We start from the raw sequence: 20,519 nt of genomic DNA, 5'->3' as shown, positions 1-20,519 counted from the left end.
TTATTGATGGATTGGTTTCTTGCTCAGACTTAATTGCTTTTTCAGATCTGTCTCTTTTTTTAGTTTATTGAAGTATAGTTGACTTACCACGCTGTGTTAATTTCTGGTGTACAGCAAAGTGATTCAGTTATACGTACATGTATTCTTTTTCACATTCTTTTCCATTATGGTTTATTACAGGATATTGAATATAGTTCCCTGTATCTCTTCTCTTCATAATGAAGTCTCACTTATGGAATGATGGGACTTAAATTTATGCCTTTGATACAGATTTTTACTTTTTTGAAACTTGGTATCTTTCCAAGAAACTATTAATCTGTATCATTCATGTGATGGTTGACCAGGTCCTGAGCTCACTGTGTCCAATTTTTTCTGTTTCAGAGCAGTTTGCGCTGGATTTGCAAATGTGGTTTTATCCTGTGGCTGTTATCTTCAGTGTCTTCTTTCTGTGCCGTTAGTTAGTTACATTTCCTCAGATGCCTATTCTCATTTTGGGTTGTTGTTGGAGGCAGGGTAGGGTGGATCAGTGGCGAAGGTCGCGCCCTCTGAAGTCAGCCTGCCTGCCTGTCAAGTCCGTTTCCTCCTGTGTAAAATGGAGATAATAATAGTCTATTTCAGGGGTTTACAACTTTTCCTGTAAAGTGCCAGATAGTAAGTATTTTGGGTTTTGTGGGTCAAGAGTCAAAATCTAGGAGAACACAAGAAAACAAAGTCTTATAAAGAAATTCAAAATATAATCCTACAATATTTTGTAATGCAAGTCCACTGATGAAAGGAATGGATACCATTTTGCATAATTGAGGTTCAGAGTTAGTGTTCCTTGTCATCAGCGTTGCAAACGTGCATCTCATACTGGTTCAGGCCATGAGAGCAGAGGAAGTTCACTGTTGACATTGCTGATGGATTCAGTAGATGCAGTGTGCTGAGGGATGCAGATGTTTTCCTCAGCATATTTGCAGGTAAATAATGCAGTGCAGACTCACAGGCCATGAGCACTTTCTCTCTTTTTTTTTTTTTTTAATTAATTTATTTCTGGCTGTGTTGCGTTGCTGCGCACAGGCTTTCTCTAGTTGCAGCGAGCAGGGGCTACTCTTCGTTGCGGTGCTCGGGCTTCTCATTGCAGTGGCTTCTCTTGTTGCAGAGCACGGGCTCTAGTCGCGCGGGCTTCAGTAGTTGTGGCTCCCAGGCTCTAGAGTGCAGGCTCAGTAGCTGTGGCTCACAGGCTTAGTTGCTTCGCGGCATGTGGGATCTTCCCGGACCAGGGCTTGAATCCGTGTCCTCTGCATTGGCAGGCGGATTCTTAACCACTGCGCCACCAGGGAAGTCCAGGAATTCTGTTTTGTGTTGAGACTCTTGCCAGTGACGAGTGCTCGGTCTGGCAACGTCGACCATTGCAGTATCGTTGCGTGATAAACACTGCTCTGCGATCCAGTTTGCTGACAGGATAATCTGCACTGCCCTGTGCCTTAAAAACATGACGTTCAGTGTCCACTTTTCTTATTTTGACATGCTGGGTGTGCACTCATAGTAAGCAAAAAAAAAAAAAAAAAAAAAAAGAAAATGGATACAACCGTATGGTGGCCCTTGAAACGCTGTTAAGGTCACTGCTGAGTTGTGAGCCAGCAGAGCAAGGGCTGGAAGCCCTGTCACCAGTACTTCGCTGTCAGTGCATGAGAGCAGCTGCAGACAACATGAGTGGGTGGTGTGGCTGTCTTCCAGTGAAGCTGGATGCTGACATCTGAATTTCATAGTAGTTCCACATGTCGTATAATTCTTTAAGCTTTTTCCCCCCAGCCATTTAAAAGTGTATAAACTCTTTTAATTAATTAATTAATTCATTTCTGAGGTGCGGCTTGCAGGGTCTCATTTCCCCGACCAGGGATTGGGACTTTATTTATTTTTCATTTTTTTAAGATTTTTTTGATGTGGACCATTTTTTTTTTTTTTTAATAAATTTATTTATTTTATTTTTTTATTTTTGGGTCTTCTTTGCTGCGCACAGGCTTTCTTTAGTTGCAGCAAGCAGGGGCTACTCTTCATTGCAGTGCGTGGGCTTCTCATTGCGGTGGCTTCTCTTGTTGTGGAGCACGGGCTCTAGGCGCGCGGGCTTCAGTAGTTGTGGCTCCCAGGCTCTAGAGTGCAGGCTCAGTAGTTGTGGCGCACGGGCTTAGTTACTCTGGGGCATGTGGGATCTTCCTGGACCAGGGCTCAAACCCGTGTCCCATGCCTTGGCAGGCGGATTCTTAACCACTGTGCTACCAGGAAAGCCCAGTGTGGACCATTTTTAAAGTCTTTATTGAATTTGTTACAGTATTGCTTCTGTTTTATGTTTTGGTTTTTTGGCTGCAAGGCATGTGGGATCTTAGCTCCCCGACCAGGGATCGAACCTGTACCTCCTGCATTGGAAGACGAAGTCTTAACCACTGGACTGCCAGGGAAGTCTCCCACAAGGGATTGAACCTGGGCCCACGGCAGTGAAAGCCTTAACCACTGGACTGCCCACAGATTCCTAACCACTGGACTGCCAGGGAATTCTCCATATAAACTATTTTTAGCTCACAGGTTTTTTTGAAAGGGTGGGGTGGATTTGGCCTGTGGGCTGTAGTTTGCTAACCTCTGGTCTGCCTCATAGGGTTGTGAGGATTTATGTAGCTTCACATATAACATCCTTAGGACATGTCTGACTAATGGTGTTTGTTATTGGCTGTTCCTTTCTTTCAAGGGGCTGGGTTTCAACAGGTGTTTGGTGACTCTGGTTGTATGGTCTTTTTCCCTCCATCTATGGATGTTGTTTTTCTGTTTATCTCCATTTGTTATGGGAGGGGGTGGAGTGTCAGGTTGTGCTATCAGAACACTTCCTGGACAAAGTGGCACTGGTCTTCCCGCATCTAAGTGTCCATGATAACCCACCTTTGTAGCCTTGGTGGTCTCTCCTTGTGGGGTTGTGGTGTGGGTGGTGTGTGGTCTGCTGGTCTCAAGGCAGTAAGTTCTAGCCTGACAGAGAGAAGGAAGCTCTTGATAAGGATACTAGGGAAGGGATGGCGCCAGTGAGTATAAAAGTACATGCTTATAATAGGTAAGAGAGGGGCCAAGCTAACTGAAATTTAAATATTAGAAAGAAGTATGATTATGTCCCTGGTCATTCTTAAGGTGTTTCACGGGCTTGAGCCTTTGATTCCATCTCTCCATGGGTCCTGGTTTCTCAGACTCCAGAGAAACTGGAAACCAGCTCTGGGGTCTCTAGACCTTGCCTCAGATGCACAGAATACAGACATGCACACTCACACCTAAACGTAGGCACAGGGACACACTGAAATGTGACCTTATTTGGTACCCCAAAGAACACATAGCCAATAAGTATATGAAAAGATGCTTATCTTCACTGATAATCAAGGAAGTGCAAATTAAGACAACGTTGAAATGTCTTTGCCTATCAGATTGACAAAGATTTAAAAGACTGATAATGTATACAGTTGGTGAGGGCTACAGGCATTCTTACACATCTGGTGGGAGTAGAAGTTGGTGCATTTTTGGGGGGCCACTTGGCAATATCTATCAGTATTTTACAACAGTCAACCTTAGACACAACAGTTCCACACCTAACCTTTTTTTTAAAAATAAATTTATTTATTTATTTTTGGCTGCATTGGGTCTTCGTTGCAGCACGCCGGCTTTCTCTAGTTGCGGTGAGTGGGGGCTACTCCTCGTTACGGTGCACAGGCTTCTCATTGCAGTGGCTTCTCTTGTTGCGGAGCATGGGCTCTAGGCGCCCAGGCTCAGTAGTTGTGGCTCGTGGGCTCTAGAGCGCAGGCTCAGTAGTTGTGGCGCATGGGCTTAGTTGCTCTGTGGCATGTGGGATCCTCCCAGACCACAGCTCGAACCCGTGTCCCCTGCATTGGCAGGCGGATTCTTAACCAGTGCACCACCAGGGAAGCTCCTACCTTCATTTAAAATAGCATGTAGCATATATACACCTGAAACTAATATGATAACGTCAGTTATATATATGACAATTAAATTGAAATAGCGTATGTAGGCAACAATCCAAATGTCCATCAACAGGATTATTAAACCATGGCCTGTACCACCAGTAAAGGCGTGAGGTAGGTTTTTATGTACTTCCCTAGAAAGATTTTGAAAAGAGCCAGAGCAGCGAGGAGGCCGCAAAGCTCAGAGTGAGGAACGAGGCCGTTAAATGTGCATTTGTTGGAGCTTCAACGTCGTCTGGAGGGACTTGTGCCTAACTTCTTACAGGGGCTTTCTCTCTGAGGTCAAAGGGGACTCCCATTTTTTATTTCCTTCCTGAACTGAGACTGCAGTACTTCTATGTTTAACACCCCCGCCACCCACCCCAGCACTCCCGGATCGCCTGAGCGGCACCTCCCAGGAAGCCTAGGAAAGGAGACCTGCTCTGTGCCTGGTCAGGGTTCTCACCTCCCGGCGCTAATTTAATACATCTCACTGGTGTTTCCTGAGAGGAACGCGGCAGACACTCATCCGCCAATCAATGGACGAGTCACCAAAGTCCACGTTCAGCAACTTTTCTGTTCCTGAGGACTGAGAGGTAGGATTTATGACTGGGATGATGGTCGCCTGTCACCCCCACTTGGGACAGCTGCTCGGCTCTGCGCTTGTGGTTTCAGATGTGGGCGGCCTATATCAGCCTGCCGTGAGAGGCTCACGTCACCGGGCCGTGCAGTTATCTCCTGAATCAGGCTGAGGGACTTGCTGCAAACGCAGGGGTGGTAGGGCGACAAGTCACCTCCAGGGCTGCAGGGTTGGGGGCCAGTCAGACTTGCCATGGGACCTAGCAGATGCGTCTGGGAAGGTGAGTCTGTAATCTGGGCTTCTCAACCACTCAGGTCAGCGTGAACTTGGCGGGACAGAGAGACTGGTGGCCCGCCATCGTGGGCCCCAGAAAGAACCTGGGGACCACACTTGGACGGGAAGGGCAGAGGGCGTTTGGGCGGCCACCCTCATTTTACCGCCTTTGGTGTCCTGGCCTCGGGCATCTCCCAGAGACAGCAGGATTGCAGTGCTGATGACAGGATGCTGGGCTGCGATTTCCAGGCCTGTAGGGGTCACGGGTGCCTCTGGGCAGAAAGAAGGGCGCTGAGCTTGTCAGGCAGTTTGTAGTTCCTGACCTTTGTGGGGACGAGTGAGTGGGCGTTCTGGGGCCAGGTGGTCTCAGCCGTGACGACCACAAGTGGAGCTGAGGTCCAGTCCTGAGGTTGGTAAGGCCCCTTCTCTCCCCGACACCTTTGGGGAGCTTTAGGGCAGAAGAGGAGCTGGGAGTCTGTGGACCCCCCTTGGAGCTGTGGACGGGGCAGTGGGTGAGGGTGGGATTCCAGGAGGGTTACTCAGCTAAGCAGAGGGAGGGGAGTAGAGGGTTCTGCTCGAATAATGTTTCAGAGCCCCCCAAGGGACCCAAGGCATTAACACCGCCTACCCCAGGCAAGGGCGGGCCTGTGGGGAGGTTCAGGATGTGTTTCTTCAACAGTGAGGGGCTGGGTGCAGGGGACGCAGCATAAATCAGACAGGTTCTTGCCCTGGAGGAGCCAGATGCAGGGGCGGTGCCGGCTGAGCCTCGCTGCCAGGGCTGCAGGGGCAGCACGGGAAGAGCAGGGGCATTGCTTCCCCCCGTTTAGCCCCAGGCCTGTGTCAGTGTCCTTCCAGCCCGTGCCCATAGCCACTGCCCACCCCGCCCCCGCCCCTGTCCTAAGCAGGCTGGGCCTGGCTCAGGGGTGTCTGCTCTGGCTGGGGAGACAGCCTGGGGGACTCGGGGGGCTTCATGAAGGTTCATCATGCAGAAGGCAGCCGGGCAGAGGGGACAGTGAGGGCTCGTCCTGAGGTCCCTCAGGTCCTCTCTGCTCCTCCGACTTCCATCCTCGGACCTCCTCCTCCCTCTGCCCTGGGCCCCACCCTCTGTGCCCCTGTCCACCCGAGGCCGCCCCTGGCTCAAGCCTGGCCTTTCCACGTCTCCCGGACCTCCACCCCACTGAGGCGGGCGCCCGTCCAGCTCAGCCCTCTAGGAAGGCAGGCGGCAAGTGCGCCGTGGAACCTCCTCCCTCTTCTGCCCTCTGCGCCGTCTCCGCGCTCTCCCCAGCTGGCCTTGACCTCTTCTGCTCCCTGCCCTTCCCCAGCAGGGTCGGCACCAGCACCACCATGGGAAGCAGAGTCCTCCAGCACTTCCGCCCCACAGCGTCAGGTCCCAGGGTGCTGGGGTCGCCCACCTGCGCATGTGGGGCCCAGAGCGGGAGCCACCTGCTCCCATTTCCAGCCTCATTTCCTGGCTAGTCCCCGTCTCCCCCAGGTTCCAGCTGCTTCTGGGGAGCCAGGACCTGGATTTCTTCCTCCTGCTCCAGCAGAGAGGACAGTGGTGGATAAGTGTGCATTTAAGCAGCAGCCTCCATCCCACCCCCCTCTGTGTCTGCCAGCTTCTGGGGTGGGCAGGGAGAGTAACAGGGTACCCCTCGCTCCCCATTAAAAATACAGACTCTGTGTGAAAGGTGACAGAAAGTGGGTGCAGTAATTGCCATGAAGCCAGTCCGGAGGGCGTGCTGCGATGCATCAGCCCCATGACAGAGGCCTGCTCTGGCCAGGCAGTTTGCCTGGCAGCAGGTGAGCGCTCGGGAGCGGAGGGGCTGAGTCCTTCTGGAGACCTGGCCCTGGGCTGGCAGCGTCTGTGGGCCCCGAGGCAGGGGTCCAGTGCACGGCAGCCCATGACTTCATGTTGGGCCGGGAAACCGGGGCAGGCAAGCTGTGGGGACCAGTGGTCATTTGGGCCAGAACTTGACCCAGAGGCCAGGGAGGAGATGGGGTCCTGAGAAGGGGCCGGAGTGGTTGTGTGCTGAAGGTCCTGATGGAAAGGGACGGTGCTGGGTGGACATGTCAGCCAGGCTCCCAGCAGGATGGGAGGTGTAGTGGGCAGCTCTGCCCGAGGGCCCAGACTCTGGGTCCCATCCTCCTGCCGTCACAGCCATCCCGTGACCTGGTCTTGTCTGAGCTGTGATTAGGCCTCCCTGGGGCCATCCCAGTGCCTCTGCCAGGACCAGGGAGTAGTCAGGTGGGGTTTCTGCCCCACCTGGCCCAGCGTCTGTTGCCAAGGTTGGGGGCAGCCCTGCCTCAGTGTTGAGGCTCCCTGAGGAGAGAGACTGATGCCCCGGGGAGGGGGAAGCTCACAGGCTTGTGTGGGAGCTGGTGGGGCAAGTGCCCAGGCCAGGTGACCAGTGCCCCCGATCCTGCAAGTCTGGTGTCTCTGGGCCTCAGCCTCCTCGTCCATAGGAGGGTGATGGCCCTGCCCGGCTCACTATGTTTGGACAGAATCGTGCAGATGAAAAGCAGGGACCCTCCCCCTAGATGGCCGAGTTGCCGTGTGCCCTGCCCACCTCTCCCCAGGGTGGGCCTGGCCTGCTACTTCGCACGAGTGTCCCGTGTGGGTCCTGTCCTCCCCACTCCTGCCCCTGGGGCCAGCTGAGCTTGGAGCGCCCCAGTCCACGCTCCTGAGTCAGCCTGTGGCCTTGCCGGCCCAAGTCTCACAAATGCAGGTGTCCCTCCACCGCTGGGGCAGTGGCCATCCCCACTGTGGCCTGGGCCAGCTCTCAGCCGGGCAGCGGTGGCTGTGCCTGAGCCACCCCCATCCTGGTGCTCCCTCTCATCCCGTCCTCACGCGCCCTGAGAGCCAGCTGCTGCCAGGCTGCCTGTCTCCATCCAGTGGTCGCTGCAGCCTCTCCTGCCGTGGCTGGTTGTAGCAGGTGATGCTTCAGTCTAGGGAAGGGTGGGGTCTTCCTGACTGTTGGCCTTGACAGGGGCCCATCCTGTGGGTCCACGGAGAGGCTGTGGGGGGTGGGGTGGGCGGGTGTCTGCTACCGGGTGAGTGTGTGCGGGCTCCTGGAGTGCCTCCGTGCTGCGGTCTGTGCATGTCTGCTGTTTTTCTGCTTCCTTATCACTCATCAGGCTTGCATAACCAGGCTGGTCCTGCTTCCTGCAGAGGAGCTATCAGTGTACCATCTGGAGCTGCAAATGGGGTGACAGGGTGTTAGCGGCCTGTTCAGCCCCAGGCGCTTCCCAGCACCCAGCCCCTGTCTCCAGTGATCCTGGGGCTGACACCCCTGCATTGAGAGCCCTGCTCCCGGGGGCGCTCTCCTCTGCAGGGCACCTGGGGACAGGCGTGTGACAGACAGCGTGTGGGAGGTGTTGGCTGTCGCGTGGACACCCCGCTGCCATCCTCCTCCACTTTCCTGGGGCAAAGCACCAGGATGGGAGCAGCTAGCTGTGTGACCCTGGGGTCAGCTCCCTTGTCAGTGATCAGGGACTGTCCCCCACCTCATGTGGCTCTGGTGGGAATTCGCGTGGGTGATGCGCCTCACACAGTTGGCCCAGGTGTGAGACCAGGGGGTCCAGCAGAGCTTCCCTGTGGTCGTTGTCCGCGACCCCATTCCCCCAACCGTGCCTCCCCTGCGGGAGGGGACCTGGGCCCAGGGATGGGGGGCCGGGCCCAGAGAGGCGCCCGCTGGGCAGACCTGGACACGTGGCTGAGTCAGAGTCCAGTGACCCCGGGAGGCCTGAGCTGGAGGTTCTTGCCGGTGCTGCTTGGACAGCGGTGCTCAGCCTCCTTCGCGGGACAGGGTGAGGGTGTAGGTGGTGGCCCACTCGGAGTGCCCCTCACAGGAGCACCCACTGGGGCACTCCGCCCACAGCCCCTCAGCCCAGCCCCTTCCAGGTTGGACCTTGCAGAGCGAGGTCCTGATGCGAGAGGTGGGCACCTGGCTCCTGACCTGCACCTGCATCTGCGCCTGGGTCGGCTTGGGCGTCTCTGTCCCAGGGGATGGAGGAGGTGAGGGCTGGCACTGTGTGTGTGGGGGGCTGTGGGGGCAGAGCTGGGGGCAGGGTTGCCCCCATCAGGCTCCACGGGGAAGGGTTGGGTTTGGGCTGTGCGGGCACCCGTCTTCCTGAGATCAGCCGGGGCTTCAGCCCCACCCAGGTTGCACGCTCAGAGCCCATCCCCTCGGGGTCTCCCAGCCCTGCCCGCGGTAACTTCTCCCGGGCTCCTTCTCTGGGGCCTGCCCTGTCGGAGGGGTCAGCTGCCACGCCCTCCCCCTCCCCCAGCCCTGCCCTGAAGCAGCCACTGTGGGCTTGCAAGGGTCACTGTTCCCAGGGCCTGGGACTTTCACGTGCCACAACAACAACATCCTCAGGATAGACTGCCACTGGTCTGCCCCGGAGCTGGACCAGGGGGCCGGCCCCTGGCTGCTCTTCACCAGGTGAGGCCGGAGGGCAGGGGTGAGGGTAGGGAGCCGGGCTGGTGCAGTGGCCCTTTAGTGCCGACACGTGCCCTTTCCAGCAACCACGCTCCAGGCAGCAAGCACAGGTGTGTCTTCCTGGCCAGCGTGTGCACCGTGGAGCTGCCACCCGAGGAGGTGCTCGTGCCTTCTGACAACTTCACCATCACCTTCCACCGTCACGTCTCTGGGAAGGAGCAGGTCAGCCTGGTGGATCCACAGTACCTGCCCCGGAGACATGGTGAGGCCTGGGTCGGTGCGTTGGCCGGGAGCATCCTGGCTACATCACCCCCACGGCCCAGTCAGTGTTCCTGGTCCCTGCTGACGGATCCAGGGCTAAGAGCAGGCGGGGTCCCCGGGGAGGGGTAGGGTTTTGGAGGAGAATGAAGGTGCAGGGCTTTGAGCTGGGGCAGGAGCCGCAGTTTGAGTCACTTGCGATCTACTTCAGTCACAGCAGGAAGGACTTCAGTAAGACAGTAGGAAGAACTTCCAGCAGCAGGTTAGATTTGAAACTCACCTTGTCTGGCTGCAGAGGCTGGAGGAAGTCATTGCTGTCTTGTCCCACCTGGGGCTTCTCTGGACCAGTTTTCCAGTGAGGCCTCTGCTCTGAGGAGGCCTTGGCCATGTGCCCCATGCTTCCTGGGAATCTTTCCGATCCCCAGTCCTGGGCGTGCTGGCCCCCACACTGTTACGTGGCTTCATTCTGTTTCAGTGAAGCTGGACCCTCCCTCTGACTTGCTGAGCAACATCAGCTCTGAGCACTGTGTCCTGACCTGGAGCATCAGTCCTGCCTTGGAGCCGCTGGCCTCACTCCTCAGCTATGAGCTGGCCTTCAAGAGGCAGGAGGAGACCTGGGAGGTAAGGCTGGGTCTGCCTACCCTGGGGGCCTCTCTCTCCTGGGAGCAGCAGCCAGGGTCACTCCTCGTCCCATCTAGGGTGGTGTCACCTTGGAATTGTGGGGAGGGAGGTGACCAGAGACAAGGGTAAGTGAGTGCAGGTGTGGTGAGTGTGCCTGTGTGTACGTGTGAGCGTTCACAGGGTGTGTGTGTGTGGATGAGTGTGCATGCACGTGGATGCATGTAAGTCTGTGGACACGTGTAAGTGTGCCCACGCTGTGTGTACGCGTCCTCGAGGACTGATGGGCCCAGTCTCACCCCCAGCACCTCCGAACTGTTCTCCACCCCACAGCGGGCTTGGCACAAGGATCACATCGTTGGGGTGACCTGGCTCAAACTTGAAGCCACTGAATTGGACCCTGGTTCCACCTATGAGGCCCGGCTGCGTGTCCAGATGGCCACACTGGAGGATGCGGTGGCGGAGGAGGAGCGCTACGAGGGCCCGTGGAGTGACTGGAGCCAGCCCGCCTGCTTCCACTCCCCGCAGAGACAAGGTGGGTGCTGCCGCCTTCAGGGGCCTGGGTGGGGCCTCTCCGCCCCCTCGCGTCCCACCCCTTCCCCCTCCTGGGACCCCCTCCCTCGTGGCCCAGTTGACTGCCTTCCCCTGGAGGTCTGAGATGTGTGAAGGGGAAACACCTGCCAAGTGCTGGGCCTCCCAGGGAGCTGCAGCTCCCAGTCTCCTTGGAGCGAGTGTGGCCCCAGCTACACAGCAGGCTGTTGCTGCTGTCTCTGGAGCCCGGGCAGGGCCTCGTCTGCTTAGGGGGCTGGGCTGACCCTTGTGCACAGAGGTACTGGAAAGGATCTCGGACCCTGATGATCTTGTGGATGGGAAAGGCAAGGCCCAGGGGTGTGTGATTCACCCAGAGTGCTCTCGGAGGCGCAACATAAACCTTCCATTTTGGCCCGAGGCGCCCGTCCAGGTGCCTTTGCCAGGTGAGTTTGGAGGAACACAGCCCTGGGCCCTTCCCACCATAGGTCACCTGGTCCCAGCTTTGGGGCAGCCCGACAGCACCCTGGTCGCTGTGTCCATCTTTCTCCTGCTGACCAGCCTGACCTACCTGCTGTTCAAGCTATCACCCAGGTCGGTAGCCAAGGAGTGTGTGTAGGAGTGTGTGCATGTACGTGAATGTGTTATTGTACGTGTGGGTGTGAGAATTTGTGTGTGCATGAGCGTGTGTGTGCGTTTGTGGGTGTGGGGTAGGCGGTGCATTGAGGGCCCAAACCCGCACCCCTCCCCCAATGCTTCTGGGTGGGGAGGGGTTTTCAGGCCTCTGCCCTGGACCAATGGGGATGTCCCCAGTTGGCCAGGTGCATGTGGGTGGCGGGCAGTGTGGCCCAAAAGAGCCCTGGAATGACCCAAAGTCCCTGGGGCCGAGTCACCTGAGGCCCTTGTCTCCTGCCTCTGGAGGTGCTTGGCGCTGGCTCATTTGCACAGTGGTTCTATGCAGGCAGTGTTGGGCATCTGGTTTCCACAGGGCCCTGTTCCCCGCCCTGATGGGTGCCACGGACAACCAGATGAACAAAAAAGCCCTCCTGAAACAAGCGATCACACATGTCAACTTACGAGATGAGGTGCAGGGGCCTCGTCCCGCAGGAGGGGGTCCCGCAGGAGACCGGCCAGGCGTGGATGGGTAGCAGAGAGGATGAGAGGAGGTTGGACAGAGGCAGCCAGGGTGAGGGAGGGATGGGGTGCTGGGCAGGGCCCGATGGGTGGCCAAGAAAGCCAGGAAAGGCTCAGGCTTGCCCTCGGGTCCCAGGAAAGCACCTGAAGCCTGGTCATGTGGGATGGGATCCGGTTTATGTTTTGAGAATGGAGTTTTGGGGTACAAGTGAGGAGGAGGACCTGCGGGGTGGCCAGAGATGGGGTCCAAAGGGAGGCAATTGTGTGTGAGCTGGCGGGAGAAGCAGAGCTGGAGCAAAGTGCAGGGAGTGACAGGGTCTCAGGATGGGAAAGTGAGGGGACGTGGGGTGGATGTGATGTGACTGGTGGCCCCTGATGCCACCCTGGGGTGGGGAATCGGGACAGGCCCCCAGGGAGGCTGGCAAGGTTGATCTGGACTTGCTGGGTCGGAGTCTGGGGTGCCGTCCTCAGGGGAGGAGCAGTGGGTCTTGGGCAGGTAGATCCGGTGCTCGGGGAGAAGTCTGATGGGGTTCCCAGAAGTGCTGTCTCCCCCTCCGGCTGAAGACACAGCTGGTCACCCCCACCCCTGAACCCCCATCACCACTCACCTTAAAAGGACCCATGTCTTGGTATAAGTCAGTCCTGTGGGGTCATTAGCGAGGGGGCCGCAGGTGCCAGGTGTCAGACCTGGACCCAACGAGAGGAGAGGGCGACAGCAGCACCGACGGGGCAGGGCCGGTCCCTGCTGCTTGGAAGGAGCCGCGTTCCTGGCAGTGACCTCCTGGAGCTGGGCCTCTGACTGCTGTCTCCTGACCTCAGGATGAAGACAGCCTTGTACCAGGACGTGCCATCCCCAGGCCCGTTCTTCCAGTCACTGTACAGTGTGCACAACGGGGACTTCCAGGTTTGTGACCCGGTGGGCCCGGGCTGCCCAGATGTCTGGACTGCCCAGGGTGTGGGCTCTGGGTGAGGGTTGGGGGCCTCTGTCAGTGCTTTGAGCTTTTTTGGTATATATAGTGGTATATATAGTATATATATAGTGCTTTGAGCTTTTTTGGTATATATAGTGGTATATATAGTATATATGTAGTATATGTACACACTGTGGCTCAAAGGGGCCAAAGACAAATTAGCTTTATTCTCTATTGCCGAGTTCTTTTTCTTCTCATGTCTCTGATTCCATTGCTGGTGGGAAAAGATGTAAAGTTTCTCATGACGTTATCTCTGCCTCTTCTGGTTTGCAGCAGCCCTTGGAGGTAAATGGTCAGTTCAAGGTGCCAGCTCAGGGGGCTGTCTGCACCTGAAGGCATCTGTGTCTTGTGCTGCCCTGGGGCCCTCCCTGGTCCCTGGGCTACTCTGGTGGCCGTCGTGGAGTGCCTGGCCCCTCCCGGCCCCCTGGGTAGCGATGAGTTGACCCTACACCCCCCCACACATCGTGGTGGCCTCTCACAGGCCATGACGCTGAGAACAGCCTGGAGACCCCGTCGGACCCTCCCTGCTGGCCTGGTAGTTCCTGCTCCACAGGCAGGAGGGGTGGGGGGAGGAGCTCCAATGGGTGGTCTCTGGTCCCCACCCTCTCGGGCCCCTCACTTTGGGCAGAGGATGGAGGTGGTGCTGCCCAGGTTCTCCCCCACCGGCTCTGCATGGCTGCCTTCCGCCTGGCCCTTTTCTCTCTTAACAGGGAGTCTAGTTTTCAAGCTTGTCATCCAAAAATATAATTTGAAGCTTAAAGCCGAGCACTTTGTCAGGGCTGCATGGGGGGTAAATGTTCTGATGCCCTGCACTCATCTTCTGGGCTGCAGGCACCCAGCCCGTTCTCTGTAGAACCACAGCACCTGTCAGAGGTTAGTTAGACCCCTTGGGAGGTGGTCTGGAGCCACGGGCTGGCTCTCCAGGGGGCAGGACAATGATGGAAGGTGTGGTGTGTGGTGCACTCGATGGAGACTCCTGGTGCCTCCTAGGAAACGACTTCCTTTTTTTTTTTTTTTTTAATTCTTTTCCATTATGGTTTATCATAGGATATTGAATATAGTTCCCTGTGCTATACAGTAGGACCTTGTTGTTTATCCATCCTATATACACTAGTTTGCATCTACTAACCCCAAACTCCCAGTTCATCCCACCCCCACCCCCTTGGCAACCACAAGCCTGTTCTCTAAGTATGTGAGTCTGTTTCTGTTTTGTAGATAAGTTCATTTGTGTCATATTTTAGATTCCACGTGTAAGTGATATCATATGGTATTTGTCTTTGTCTTTCTGACTTACTTCACTTAGTATGATAATCTCTAGTTGCATCCATGTTGCTGCAAATGGCATTATTTCATTCTTTTTTATGGCTGAGTAGTATTCCATTGTATGTATGTACCACATCTTCTTTATCCATTCATCTGTTGATGGACATTTAGGTTGTTTCCATGTCTTGGCTATTGTGAATTGTGCTGCTATGAACATAGGGGTGCATGTATCTTTTTGCATTAGAATTTTGTCTGGATATATGCCCAGGAGTGGGATTGCTGGGTCATATGGTAGCTCTATTTTTAAATTTTTTAAGAAACATCCATACTGTTTTCCATAGTGGCTGCACCAACTTACAGTCCCACCAACAGTGAAGGGTGGTTCCCTTTTCTCCACACCCTCTCCAGCATTTGTTATTTGTAGAGTTTTTAGTGATGGCCATTCTGACCAGTGTGAGATGGTAGCTCATTGTAGTTCTGATTTGCATTTCTCTAATAATTAGTGATGTTGATCTTTTCACGTGCTTCTTGGCCATTTGTATTTCTTCTTTGGAGAAATGCCTATTTAGGTCTTCTGCCCATTTTTTGATTGGGTTTCTTTTTGTTATTGAGTTGTATGAGCTGTTTGTATATTTTGGAAATTAAGCCCTCGTCAGTCACATCATTTGCAAATATTTTCTCCCATTCTATAGGTTGTCTTTTCGTTTTGTTTATGGTTTCCTTTGCTGTGCAAAAGCTTATAAGTTTGATTAGGTCCCATTTGTTTATTTTGTTTTTATTTCTGTTGCCTTGGGAGACCAACCTATGAAAACATTGGTATGATTTATGTCAGAGAATGTTTTGCCTGTGCTCTTTTCTAGGAGTTTTATGGTGTCCTGTCTTATGTTGAAGTCTGTAAGCCATTTTGAGTTTATTTTTGTGTATGGTGTGAGGGTGTGTGCTAACGTCATTGATTTACATGCAGTAACAGCTTCCTTTTGGAGATAGGGGGCCTCCTGTGGCCCCACAGAGGGGTCCAGGTCTGCTGGCCTTGGCCCCAAGGTGCCAGGCCCAACAGCACCTCCTGTGCGTGCGTGCGTGCGAGCGTGTAGTGGGGTTGCGGTGAGGGTGCCCGGGCTCTGCAGCTGCTGGCAGTGTGTGAGGCAGCAGTGTCTTCAGCCCTGTCACCGTCTGTACCCTGGCTCAGGCCTCTGTGAGCACAGGCCCTGTGCTGGGAGCCGAGGGAGGGGCCTGAAGGGAATGGGGGTTCTGTGTTGAGGCTGGGCTGGCCCATGGGGGGAAGATAGAATGTTCTGGGCACAGGTGTTCTTGGCCTCTGGGCGTGGATGTCTGGAGAGCTTCCTGGAGGAGGGGAGGCTGCTCCCACGGTGAGTCCTGAACACACTGCCTGAGGCCTTCCCTCCTCTCGGTGCTCTGTTCCAGACCTGGATAGGGGCCCACAGAGCTGGTCCACAGCCAAGCCCGGACTGCATGGGCCCCGCACAAGGAGCCTGGGAGTCCCATGTCCAGGAGGCCATCGCTTTGCTCACCTGTGACCCGGTGGACGTGGGGCCATTAGCGGGCCTGGAGGAGGAGGGGAGCACTGGCACCGGCCTCCCAGCAGATGCGCTGCCCGCAGGATGTGTGGAGTGGGGGGGGGCGCCGCCTGCCTACCTGCCACAGGAGGCCTGGGCCCCCGCAGGCCTTGCCAGGCTGGCTCCCCCGCAGTCCCAGGGCAGCAGCAGTGACTACTGTGCCCTGGGCTGCTCCAGGTGGGGCTGCCCCTCCACCTTCACAGGAAACGCGCAGAGCTCTGAGCCCGACCCTGCCTTGGCCTGTGGCCTTTTCTGTGACCAGCAGAGCCTGGATGCCCGGCCAGGAGGTAACTGTGCAGGTGTTGGTCACAGTCAGAGGCAGGACTCTGGTGGATGGGCCGCGTGAGGCCCTCCTGCTCTTGGCAGACGGTGGGCTCCGTCCCCACGGTGCTGCAGCACGTCCATCCTGGGGAACATGGACCAAAGTCCCCGGAGCCAGCGCTTGACTGGCACTGGACCTGCGGAGGGCCACCCATGCAGCCGTCAGATGTCCGGTCTGGATGGAGGCAAGAGGCTCTCCCCTCCTCCCCTCCCTCTGCATCTGTTGGGAGGGGGCTCTGCCCTCAGCATCCTGCCATCCTGGCCTCCCGTCCACCGCTTCCCTCCCCGCTTCCTGGCTTAACCCAAGGGCCCACAGCCAGTTCTGCCCTCCGTCCCTTCAAGGGCCAGCCCGGGCCCCGTGGACACAGGTGAGACACCGTGACCAGGCCTAGTGTCCTGTTTCTGTGCCTTCCTGAGGTCTCTCCCCTACTGAGATGAAAAGGGACACAGCAGCTGTTTCAAACTGCTGATGGCTGGGAGAGGGGCCCAGAGGACATAGGAAGGGTGGCGTCTGGCTACTCCTGGGCTTTCTGGGCTCCAGGAATAGCAGGGGGAGGCTCAGTGACCAGCTCCAGGGAGGCCGCCTCCCCGCCCCTCCTTGTCCTCGTCCTCCCATGGCCCCCCGGGGCTGAGAGCTGTGGCCAGAGCCCCCAAGGGTCAGGGCCAGAGTGACCACCCAGCAGTGGTCTTGGTCTCTGAAGGGCCCTGCCTCTACCCCCACCCCCGTGGTCTGGAGAGAGGAGGACAGAGCAGAGGGCGCCTGTGTCCATCCCTTAGGGCTGCCGTAACGAAGTCCCACAAACTAGGTGGCTTAGAACAACAGATTTATTGTCTCACAGTTCTGGAGGCTGGAAGTCTGACATCTAGGTGTTGGCAGGGCCGTGAGGGCACCAGGGAGGATCTGATTCAGGGTTCCCTGCACCTCTGGTAGTTTCTGGCTTGGGACAGCGCAGCTCCAGTCCTCACAAGGTGTTTTCCCTCTGTGTGTTCCTGTCCAAAGCCCCTCTTTTTATACCAACGTAATCATAGTGGATTAGGGCCAACCTGAATGACTGACTTTATTTTGGCTGGATTATCTGCAAAGACCCTATTTCCATATACGGTCATGTTCATATGTACTGGGGGTTAGGACTTCAACATATGAATTTCTGGGCAGTGCCCATGCCAGCCATGCCCACCTCCCTGCTGGCCTGAGCCGCCGTGGTCCCTCCGGGGGCAGCCCTGTCACTCTTACTGGGGGCCTCGAGCAGGAGACCCTATCCCGCCGCCGGGCTGCGGGACTTGGGTCTGGTGCTGGGATCCTCCGCCCAGTGAGGGCTGGGCCAAGACGGTCCTGGGGTTGGAGGTGCTGAAGTACTGAATGTGGGATAGATGGAGGTCTGTCCCCCTGGGTGCTGAGCCAGAGGGGGCACCTCTCAGGGGGCTCCAGGGTCCCCTGCAGCCTGAGCAGAGAGGAGCACATGCAGCCCCAGGCCCCAAAAGGCAAAGGTCCCTCTGGCTCAGACAGGCCTCCCCCTCCCCTCTGTGTGCCTGTGGAGCCCTAAGGTTTTGCGGGGGCCGCAGCGGAACCGGATCCCGGTCAGCAGGGACGAAGAGGACCCCGCATGTATCTTTAGTATCCAGAGAGCGGAGGGGTGTAGACGGAAATGAGGTACAGGCACCATCCACTCTAACCAAGGGTAAAAATACCAGCGTGACTCCACTTCCTGGAGCCAACCCTGGGGAACCCCCAGCTGCTGTGTATATGACAGCAGCTGCATGGCTCCTGTGGCTTCACGTGGACTCGGGCCCCTATGGGATCCCACACCTGGGGACAGTGTTTGTTTGACTAACACACTCGGTCCTGGTGGCGCCTGAGTGAGGAGCCACTCAGAGGCCGGTGGTTGTAGGTGATCCGCGCCCGCCCCTCGGGACACAGGCCTGGCAGTACCTGAGCCAGGTGCCTGCATGTCGTGGGGCTCAGAAAACGCTGATTTCCACTTATTCCGACGAGACGACCCTTGGAAACCGCACGCTGAGATCGCAACGTTCGAAAGACCCCGTGAGCCCTGGTGAGGGGTCGCTGATCCCCAGGCGTCTAGGAAGGAGTCAGAGAAGGTGGCCTGGGACTCGATGAGGAAGCTGCTTGCGGAGGAGCTGAGTGCACGGTGTGGCTGGAGCACAAAGGTCCAAAATGTGGCTGGACCGGGGAAGACCTCGGAGGCCCGGCCAGGGCAGGGTGAGGGGAGCAAACTCACCCTGCTCAGGGGAGGCTGCAGGACGCTTTCTCTTTCTTTGGCTTTTGATGAGGTGAAGTTTACATAGTACGAAAGTAACCATTTTAAAGTGTACAATTCAGTGACATTTAGTATGTCTGTAATATTTGCAACTATCACCTCTATCTAGTTCCAAAACATCTTTACCCTCTAAAGGGAAATCCCCTGCCCCTTAAGCAGTCACTCTCCTCCCCACGCCCCCTCTGACCTCTCGCCACTACGAGTCCACTTTCTGTCTCTATGGATTTACCTACTGTGGATATTTCATATAAATGGAGTCATATAATGCATGGCCTTTCGTGTTCATTTTTTCTCCTAGCGTAGTGTTTTTTGTAAAAAAATATATTTATTTTATTTATTTATTATTTTTGGCTGTGTTGGATCTTCGTTGCTGCACGCGAGCTTTCTCTAGTTGCGGCGAGCGGGGGCTACTCTTTGTTGCTGTGCGCTATTGTAATTTTTTTTTTTCAAATTCCAATTTGTCCCCTACATCGTTGCTGATTGCCTTAGTCCATCTGGGCTGCTATCACAAACTACCACAGATAGGGTGGCTTATGAGCAATAGCAATTTACGTCTCCCAGTTCTGGAGGCTGAAAGTCTGAGATCAGGGTGCCAGCCTGGTAGGGTGAGGGCTCGCTTTCTGGTGGCAGACTTCTCCTTGTATCTCACATGGAGGAAAGGGGCTAGGGTCTCATTTACAAGGGCACTAATCCCATTCCTGAGTATTCCACCCTCATGACCTAATCACCTCCCAAAGGCTGCCCCTCCTACCACCATCACATGGGTGTTAGGATTCCCACGTGTGGATTTTGGGGGGACACAAACATTCTGACCATAGCACTGTGATATAGAAAATCAGTTGACTTTGGTTGACCTTCTACTTTGCTTTTCCTTACCTGTATATTTTCTGATCAAGGCACAGGACTGGTGGGCTCTACTTCAGTTGGAATTTCTAAATTATGGCATTGAATAATCAGAACACTGAATTTCAGAGATTCACCAGGACTGTTGGAGGGGATGAACTGGCCACTGCTAAACTGTGAGTGGGGCGTGTTGGGCGCTGCATCCTGGAGGACACAGCTGGGATCGTGTTGGCAGCTCTGAGTTCGCAGGGGGGAGGTGTGGCATCCTCCCAGAGATGTTAGTCTTCTACGCTTGTCTCCTGGACTCTGCCACATGGTGTATCTCTATTTCTCCTGGAGTATTTCAGCAGGACTTATTTTATAAAAGCATCCCTGCATGAAGGCTTTGGGCGCTCTTACTCATGGCACCCTGTGGTTCTTAAAGATTCAGGGTGTTTACGGGGAGAAGTCCCTGCAGAGAAAGAGGAGAAACTCTTGGGCCGTGGGGATGGCAGTCCTGCGTCCACCTGAGGGCCAGATGCCCCTGTGTTCTTGCCCTCAAGAGTGTTGTAATGGTCCTTTTTTGTTACAGTGTTAACACAGTTGAAAAAATAAATTGACACACTGAAAAGTAGGTGTATTAAAACTCGCAGCATTATTTAAGTTTAAATTTAATATTTAGACCCAAACCAGAATTTATTAAAAATGTACTTTTCTGGGGACATCCCTGGTGGTCCAGCAGATAAGACTCCACATTCCCAATGCAGAGGGCCCAGGTTCAATCCCTGGTCAGGGAACTAGATCCCACGTGCATGCCACAACTAAGAGTTCACATGCCACAACTAAGGAGCCCTGGAGCCACAACTAAGGAGCCTGCCTGCCACAACTAATACCCAGCGCAACCAAATAAATAAATAAATCTTAAAAAAAAAAAAAAGCCTGCCTGCTGCAACTAAATGATCCCACATGCTGCAACTAAGAGCCTGCATGCCACAACTAAAGATCCTGCATGCCGCAACTAAAGATCCTGTGTGCTGAAACTAAGACCCGGCACAGCCAAATAAGTAAATAAATTTTTTTTTATTTTAAATTTACTTTTCTGGCTTTAATGGAAGTAATCTCATCAAGAAATTTTTTTCTGAGCAAGTCAAAATTTAATTGGCATCAAAGTTTTAATGGTACGTAAAATAATGTCTGTTTTGTTAAACGTTGACATCCTATATTCGATGAAATATGTAAGTACATCAAGCTTTGATATTAAAATCAGAATGTGTTAAAGGTCAATTAACATTCAGTTGTTAACTGTAAACCAGTATTTTCCAATGGGAGCTTTTATATTTTCCTTAGTTTGCTGTCCATTTTGTCAATGTGTATCTTTACTAGGAAATCACCCATTTCCTCTGGGTTTAGAGTTTTGAAACCAAGCAGGACCCTGCAGGGCCTTCCCTGGGACAGAAACACCACCCCCCTTCTGTGTCCATGGCCTCTTGTTTG

General features: G+C 54.9%; 1 protein-coding gene across 1 annotated transcript; it reads left to right on the top strand.

Moving 5' to 3' along the window:
• Positions 1–42: 42 nt before the first annotated feature.
• IL9R (interleukin 9 receptor) lies at positions 43–20,516 on the top strand. The gene is made up of 9 exons (XM_082431706.1): positions 43–4,564; positions 8,700–8,836; positions 9,158–9,263; positions 9,344–9,522; positions 9,994–10,139; positions 10,470–10,671; positions 11,153–11,258; positions 12,618–12,702; positions 15,455–20,516. Exons 2-9 carry the CDS (start codon positions 8,749–8,751, stop codon positions 15,950–15,952), a joined length of 1,410 nt encoding a protein of 469 aa, XP_082287832.1. The 5' UTR covers positions 43–4,564; positions 8,700–8,748; the 3' UTR covers positions 15,953–20,516.
• Positions 20,517–20,519: the final 3 nt, after the last annotated feature.

Source organism: Balaenoptera physalus (genome assembly GCF_965194825.1).
Source record: "Balaenoptera physalus genome assembly, chromosome: 16".
Lineage (NCBI taxonomy): Eukaryota > Metazoa > Chordata > Mammalia > Artiodactyla > Balaenopteridae > Balaenoptera > Balaenoptera physalus.
The sequence above is the reverse complement of the archived record's forward strand: the minus strand, read 5'-3'. Positions and strand labels throughout refer to the sequence as shown.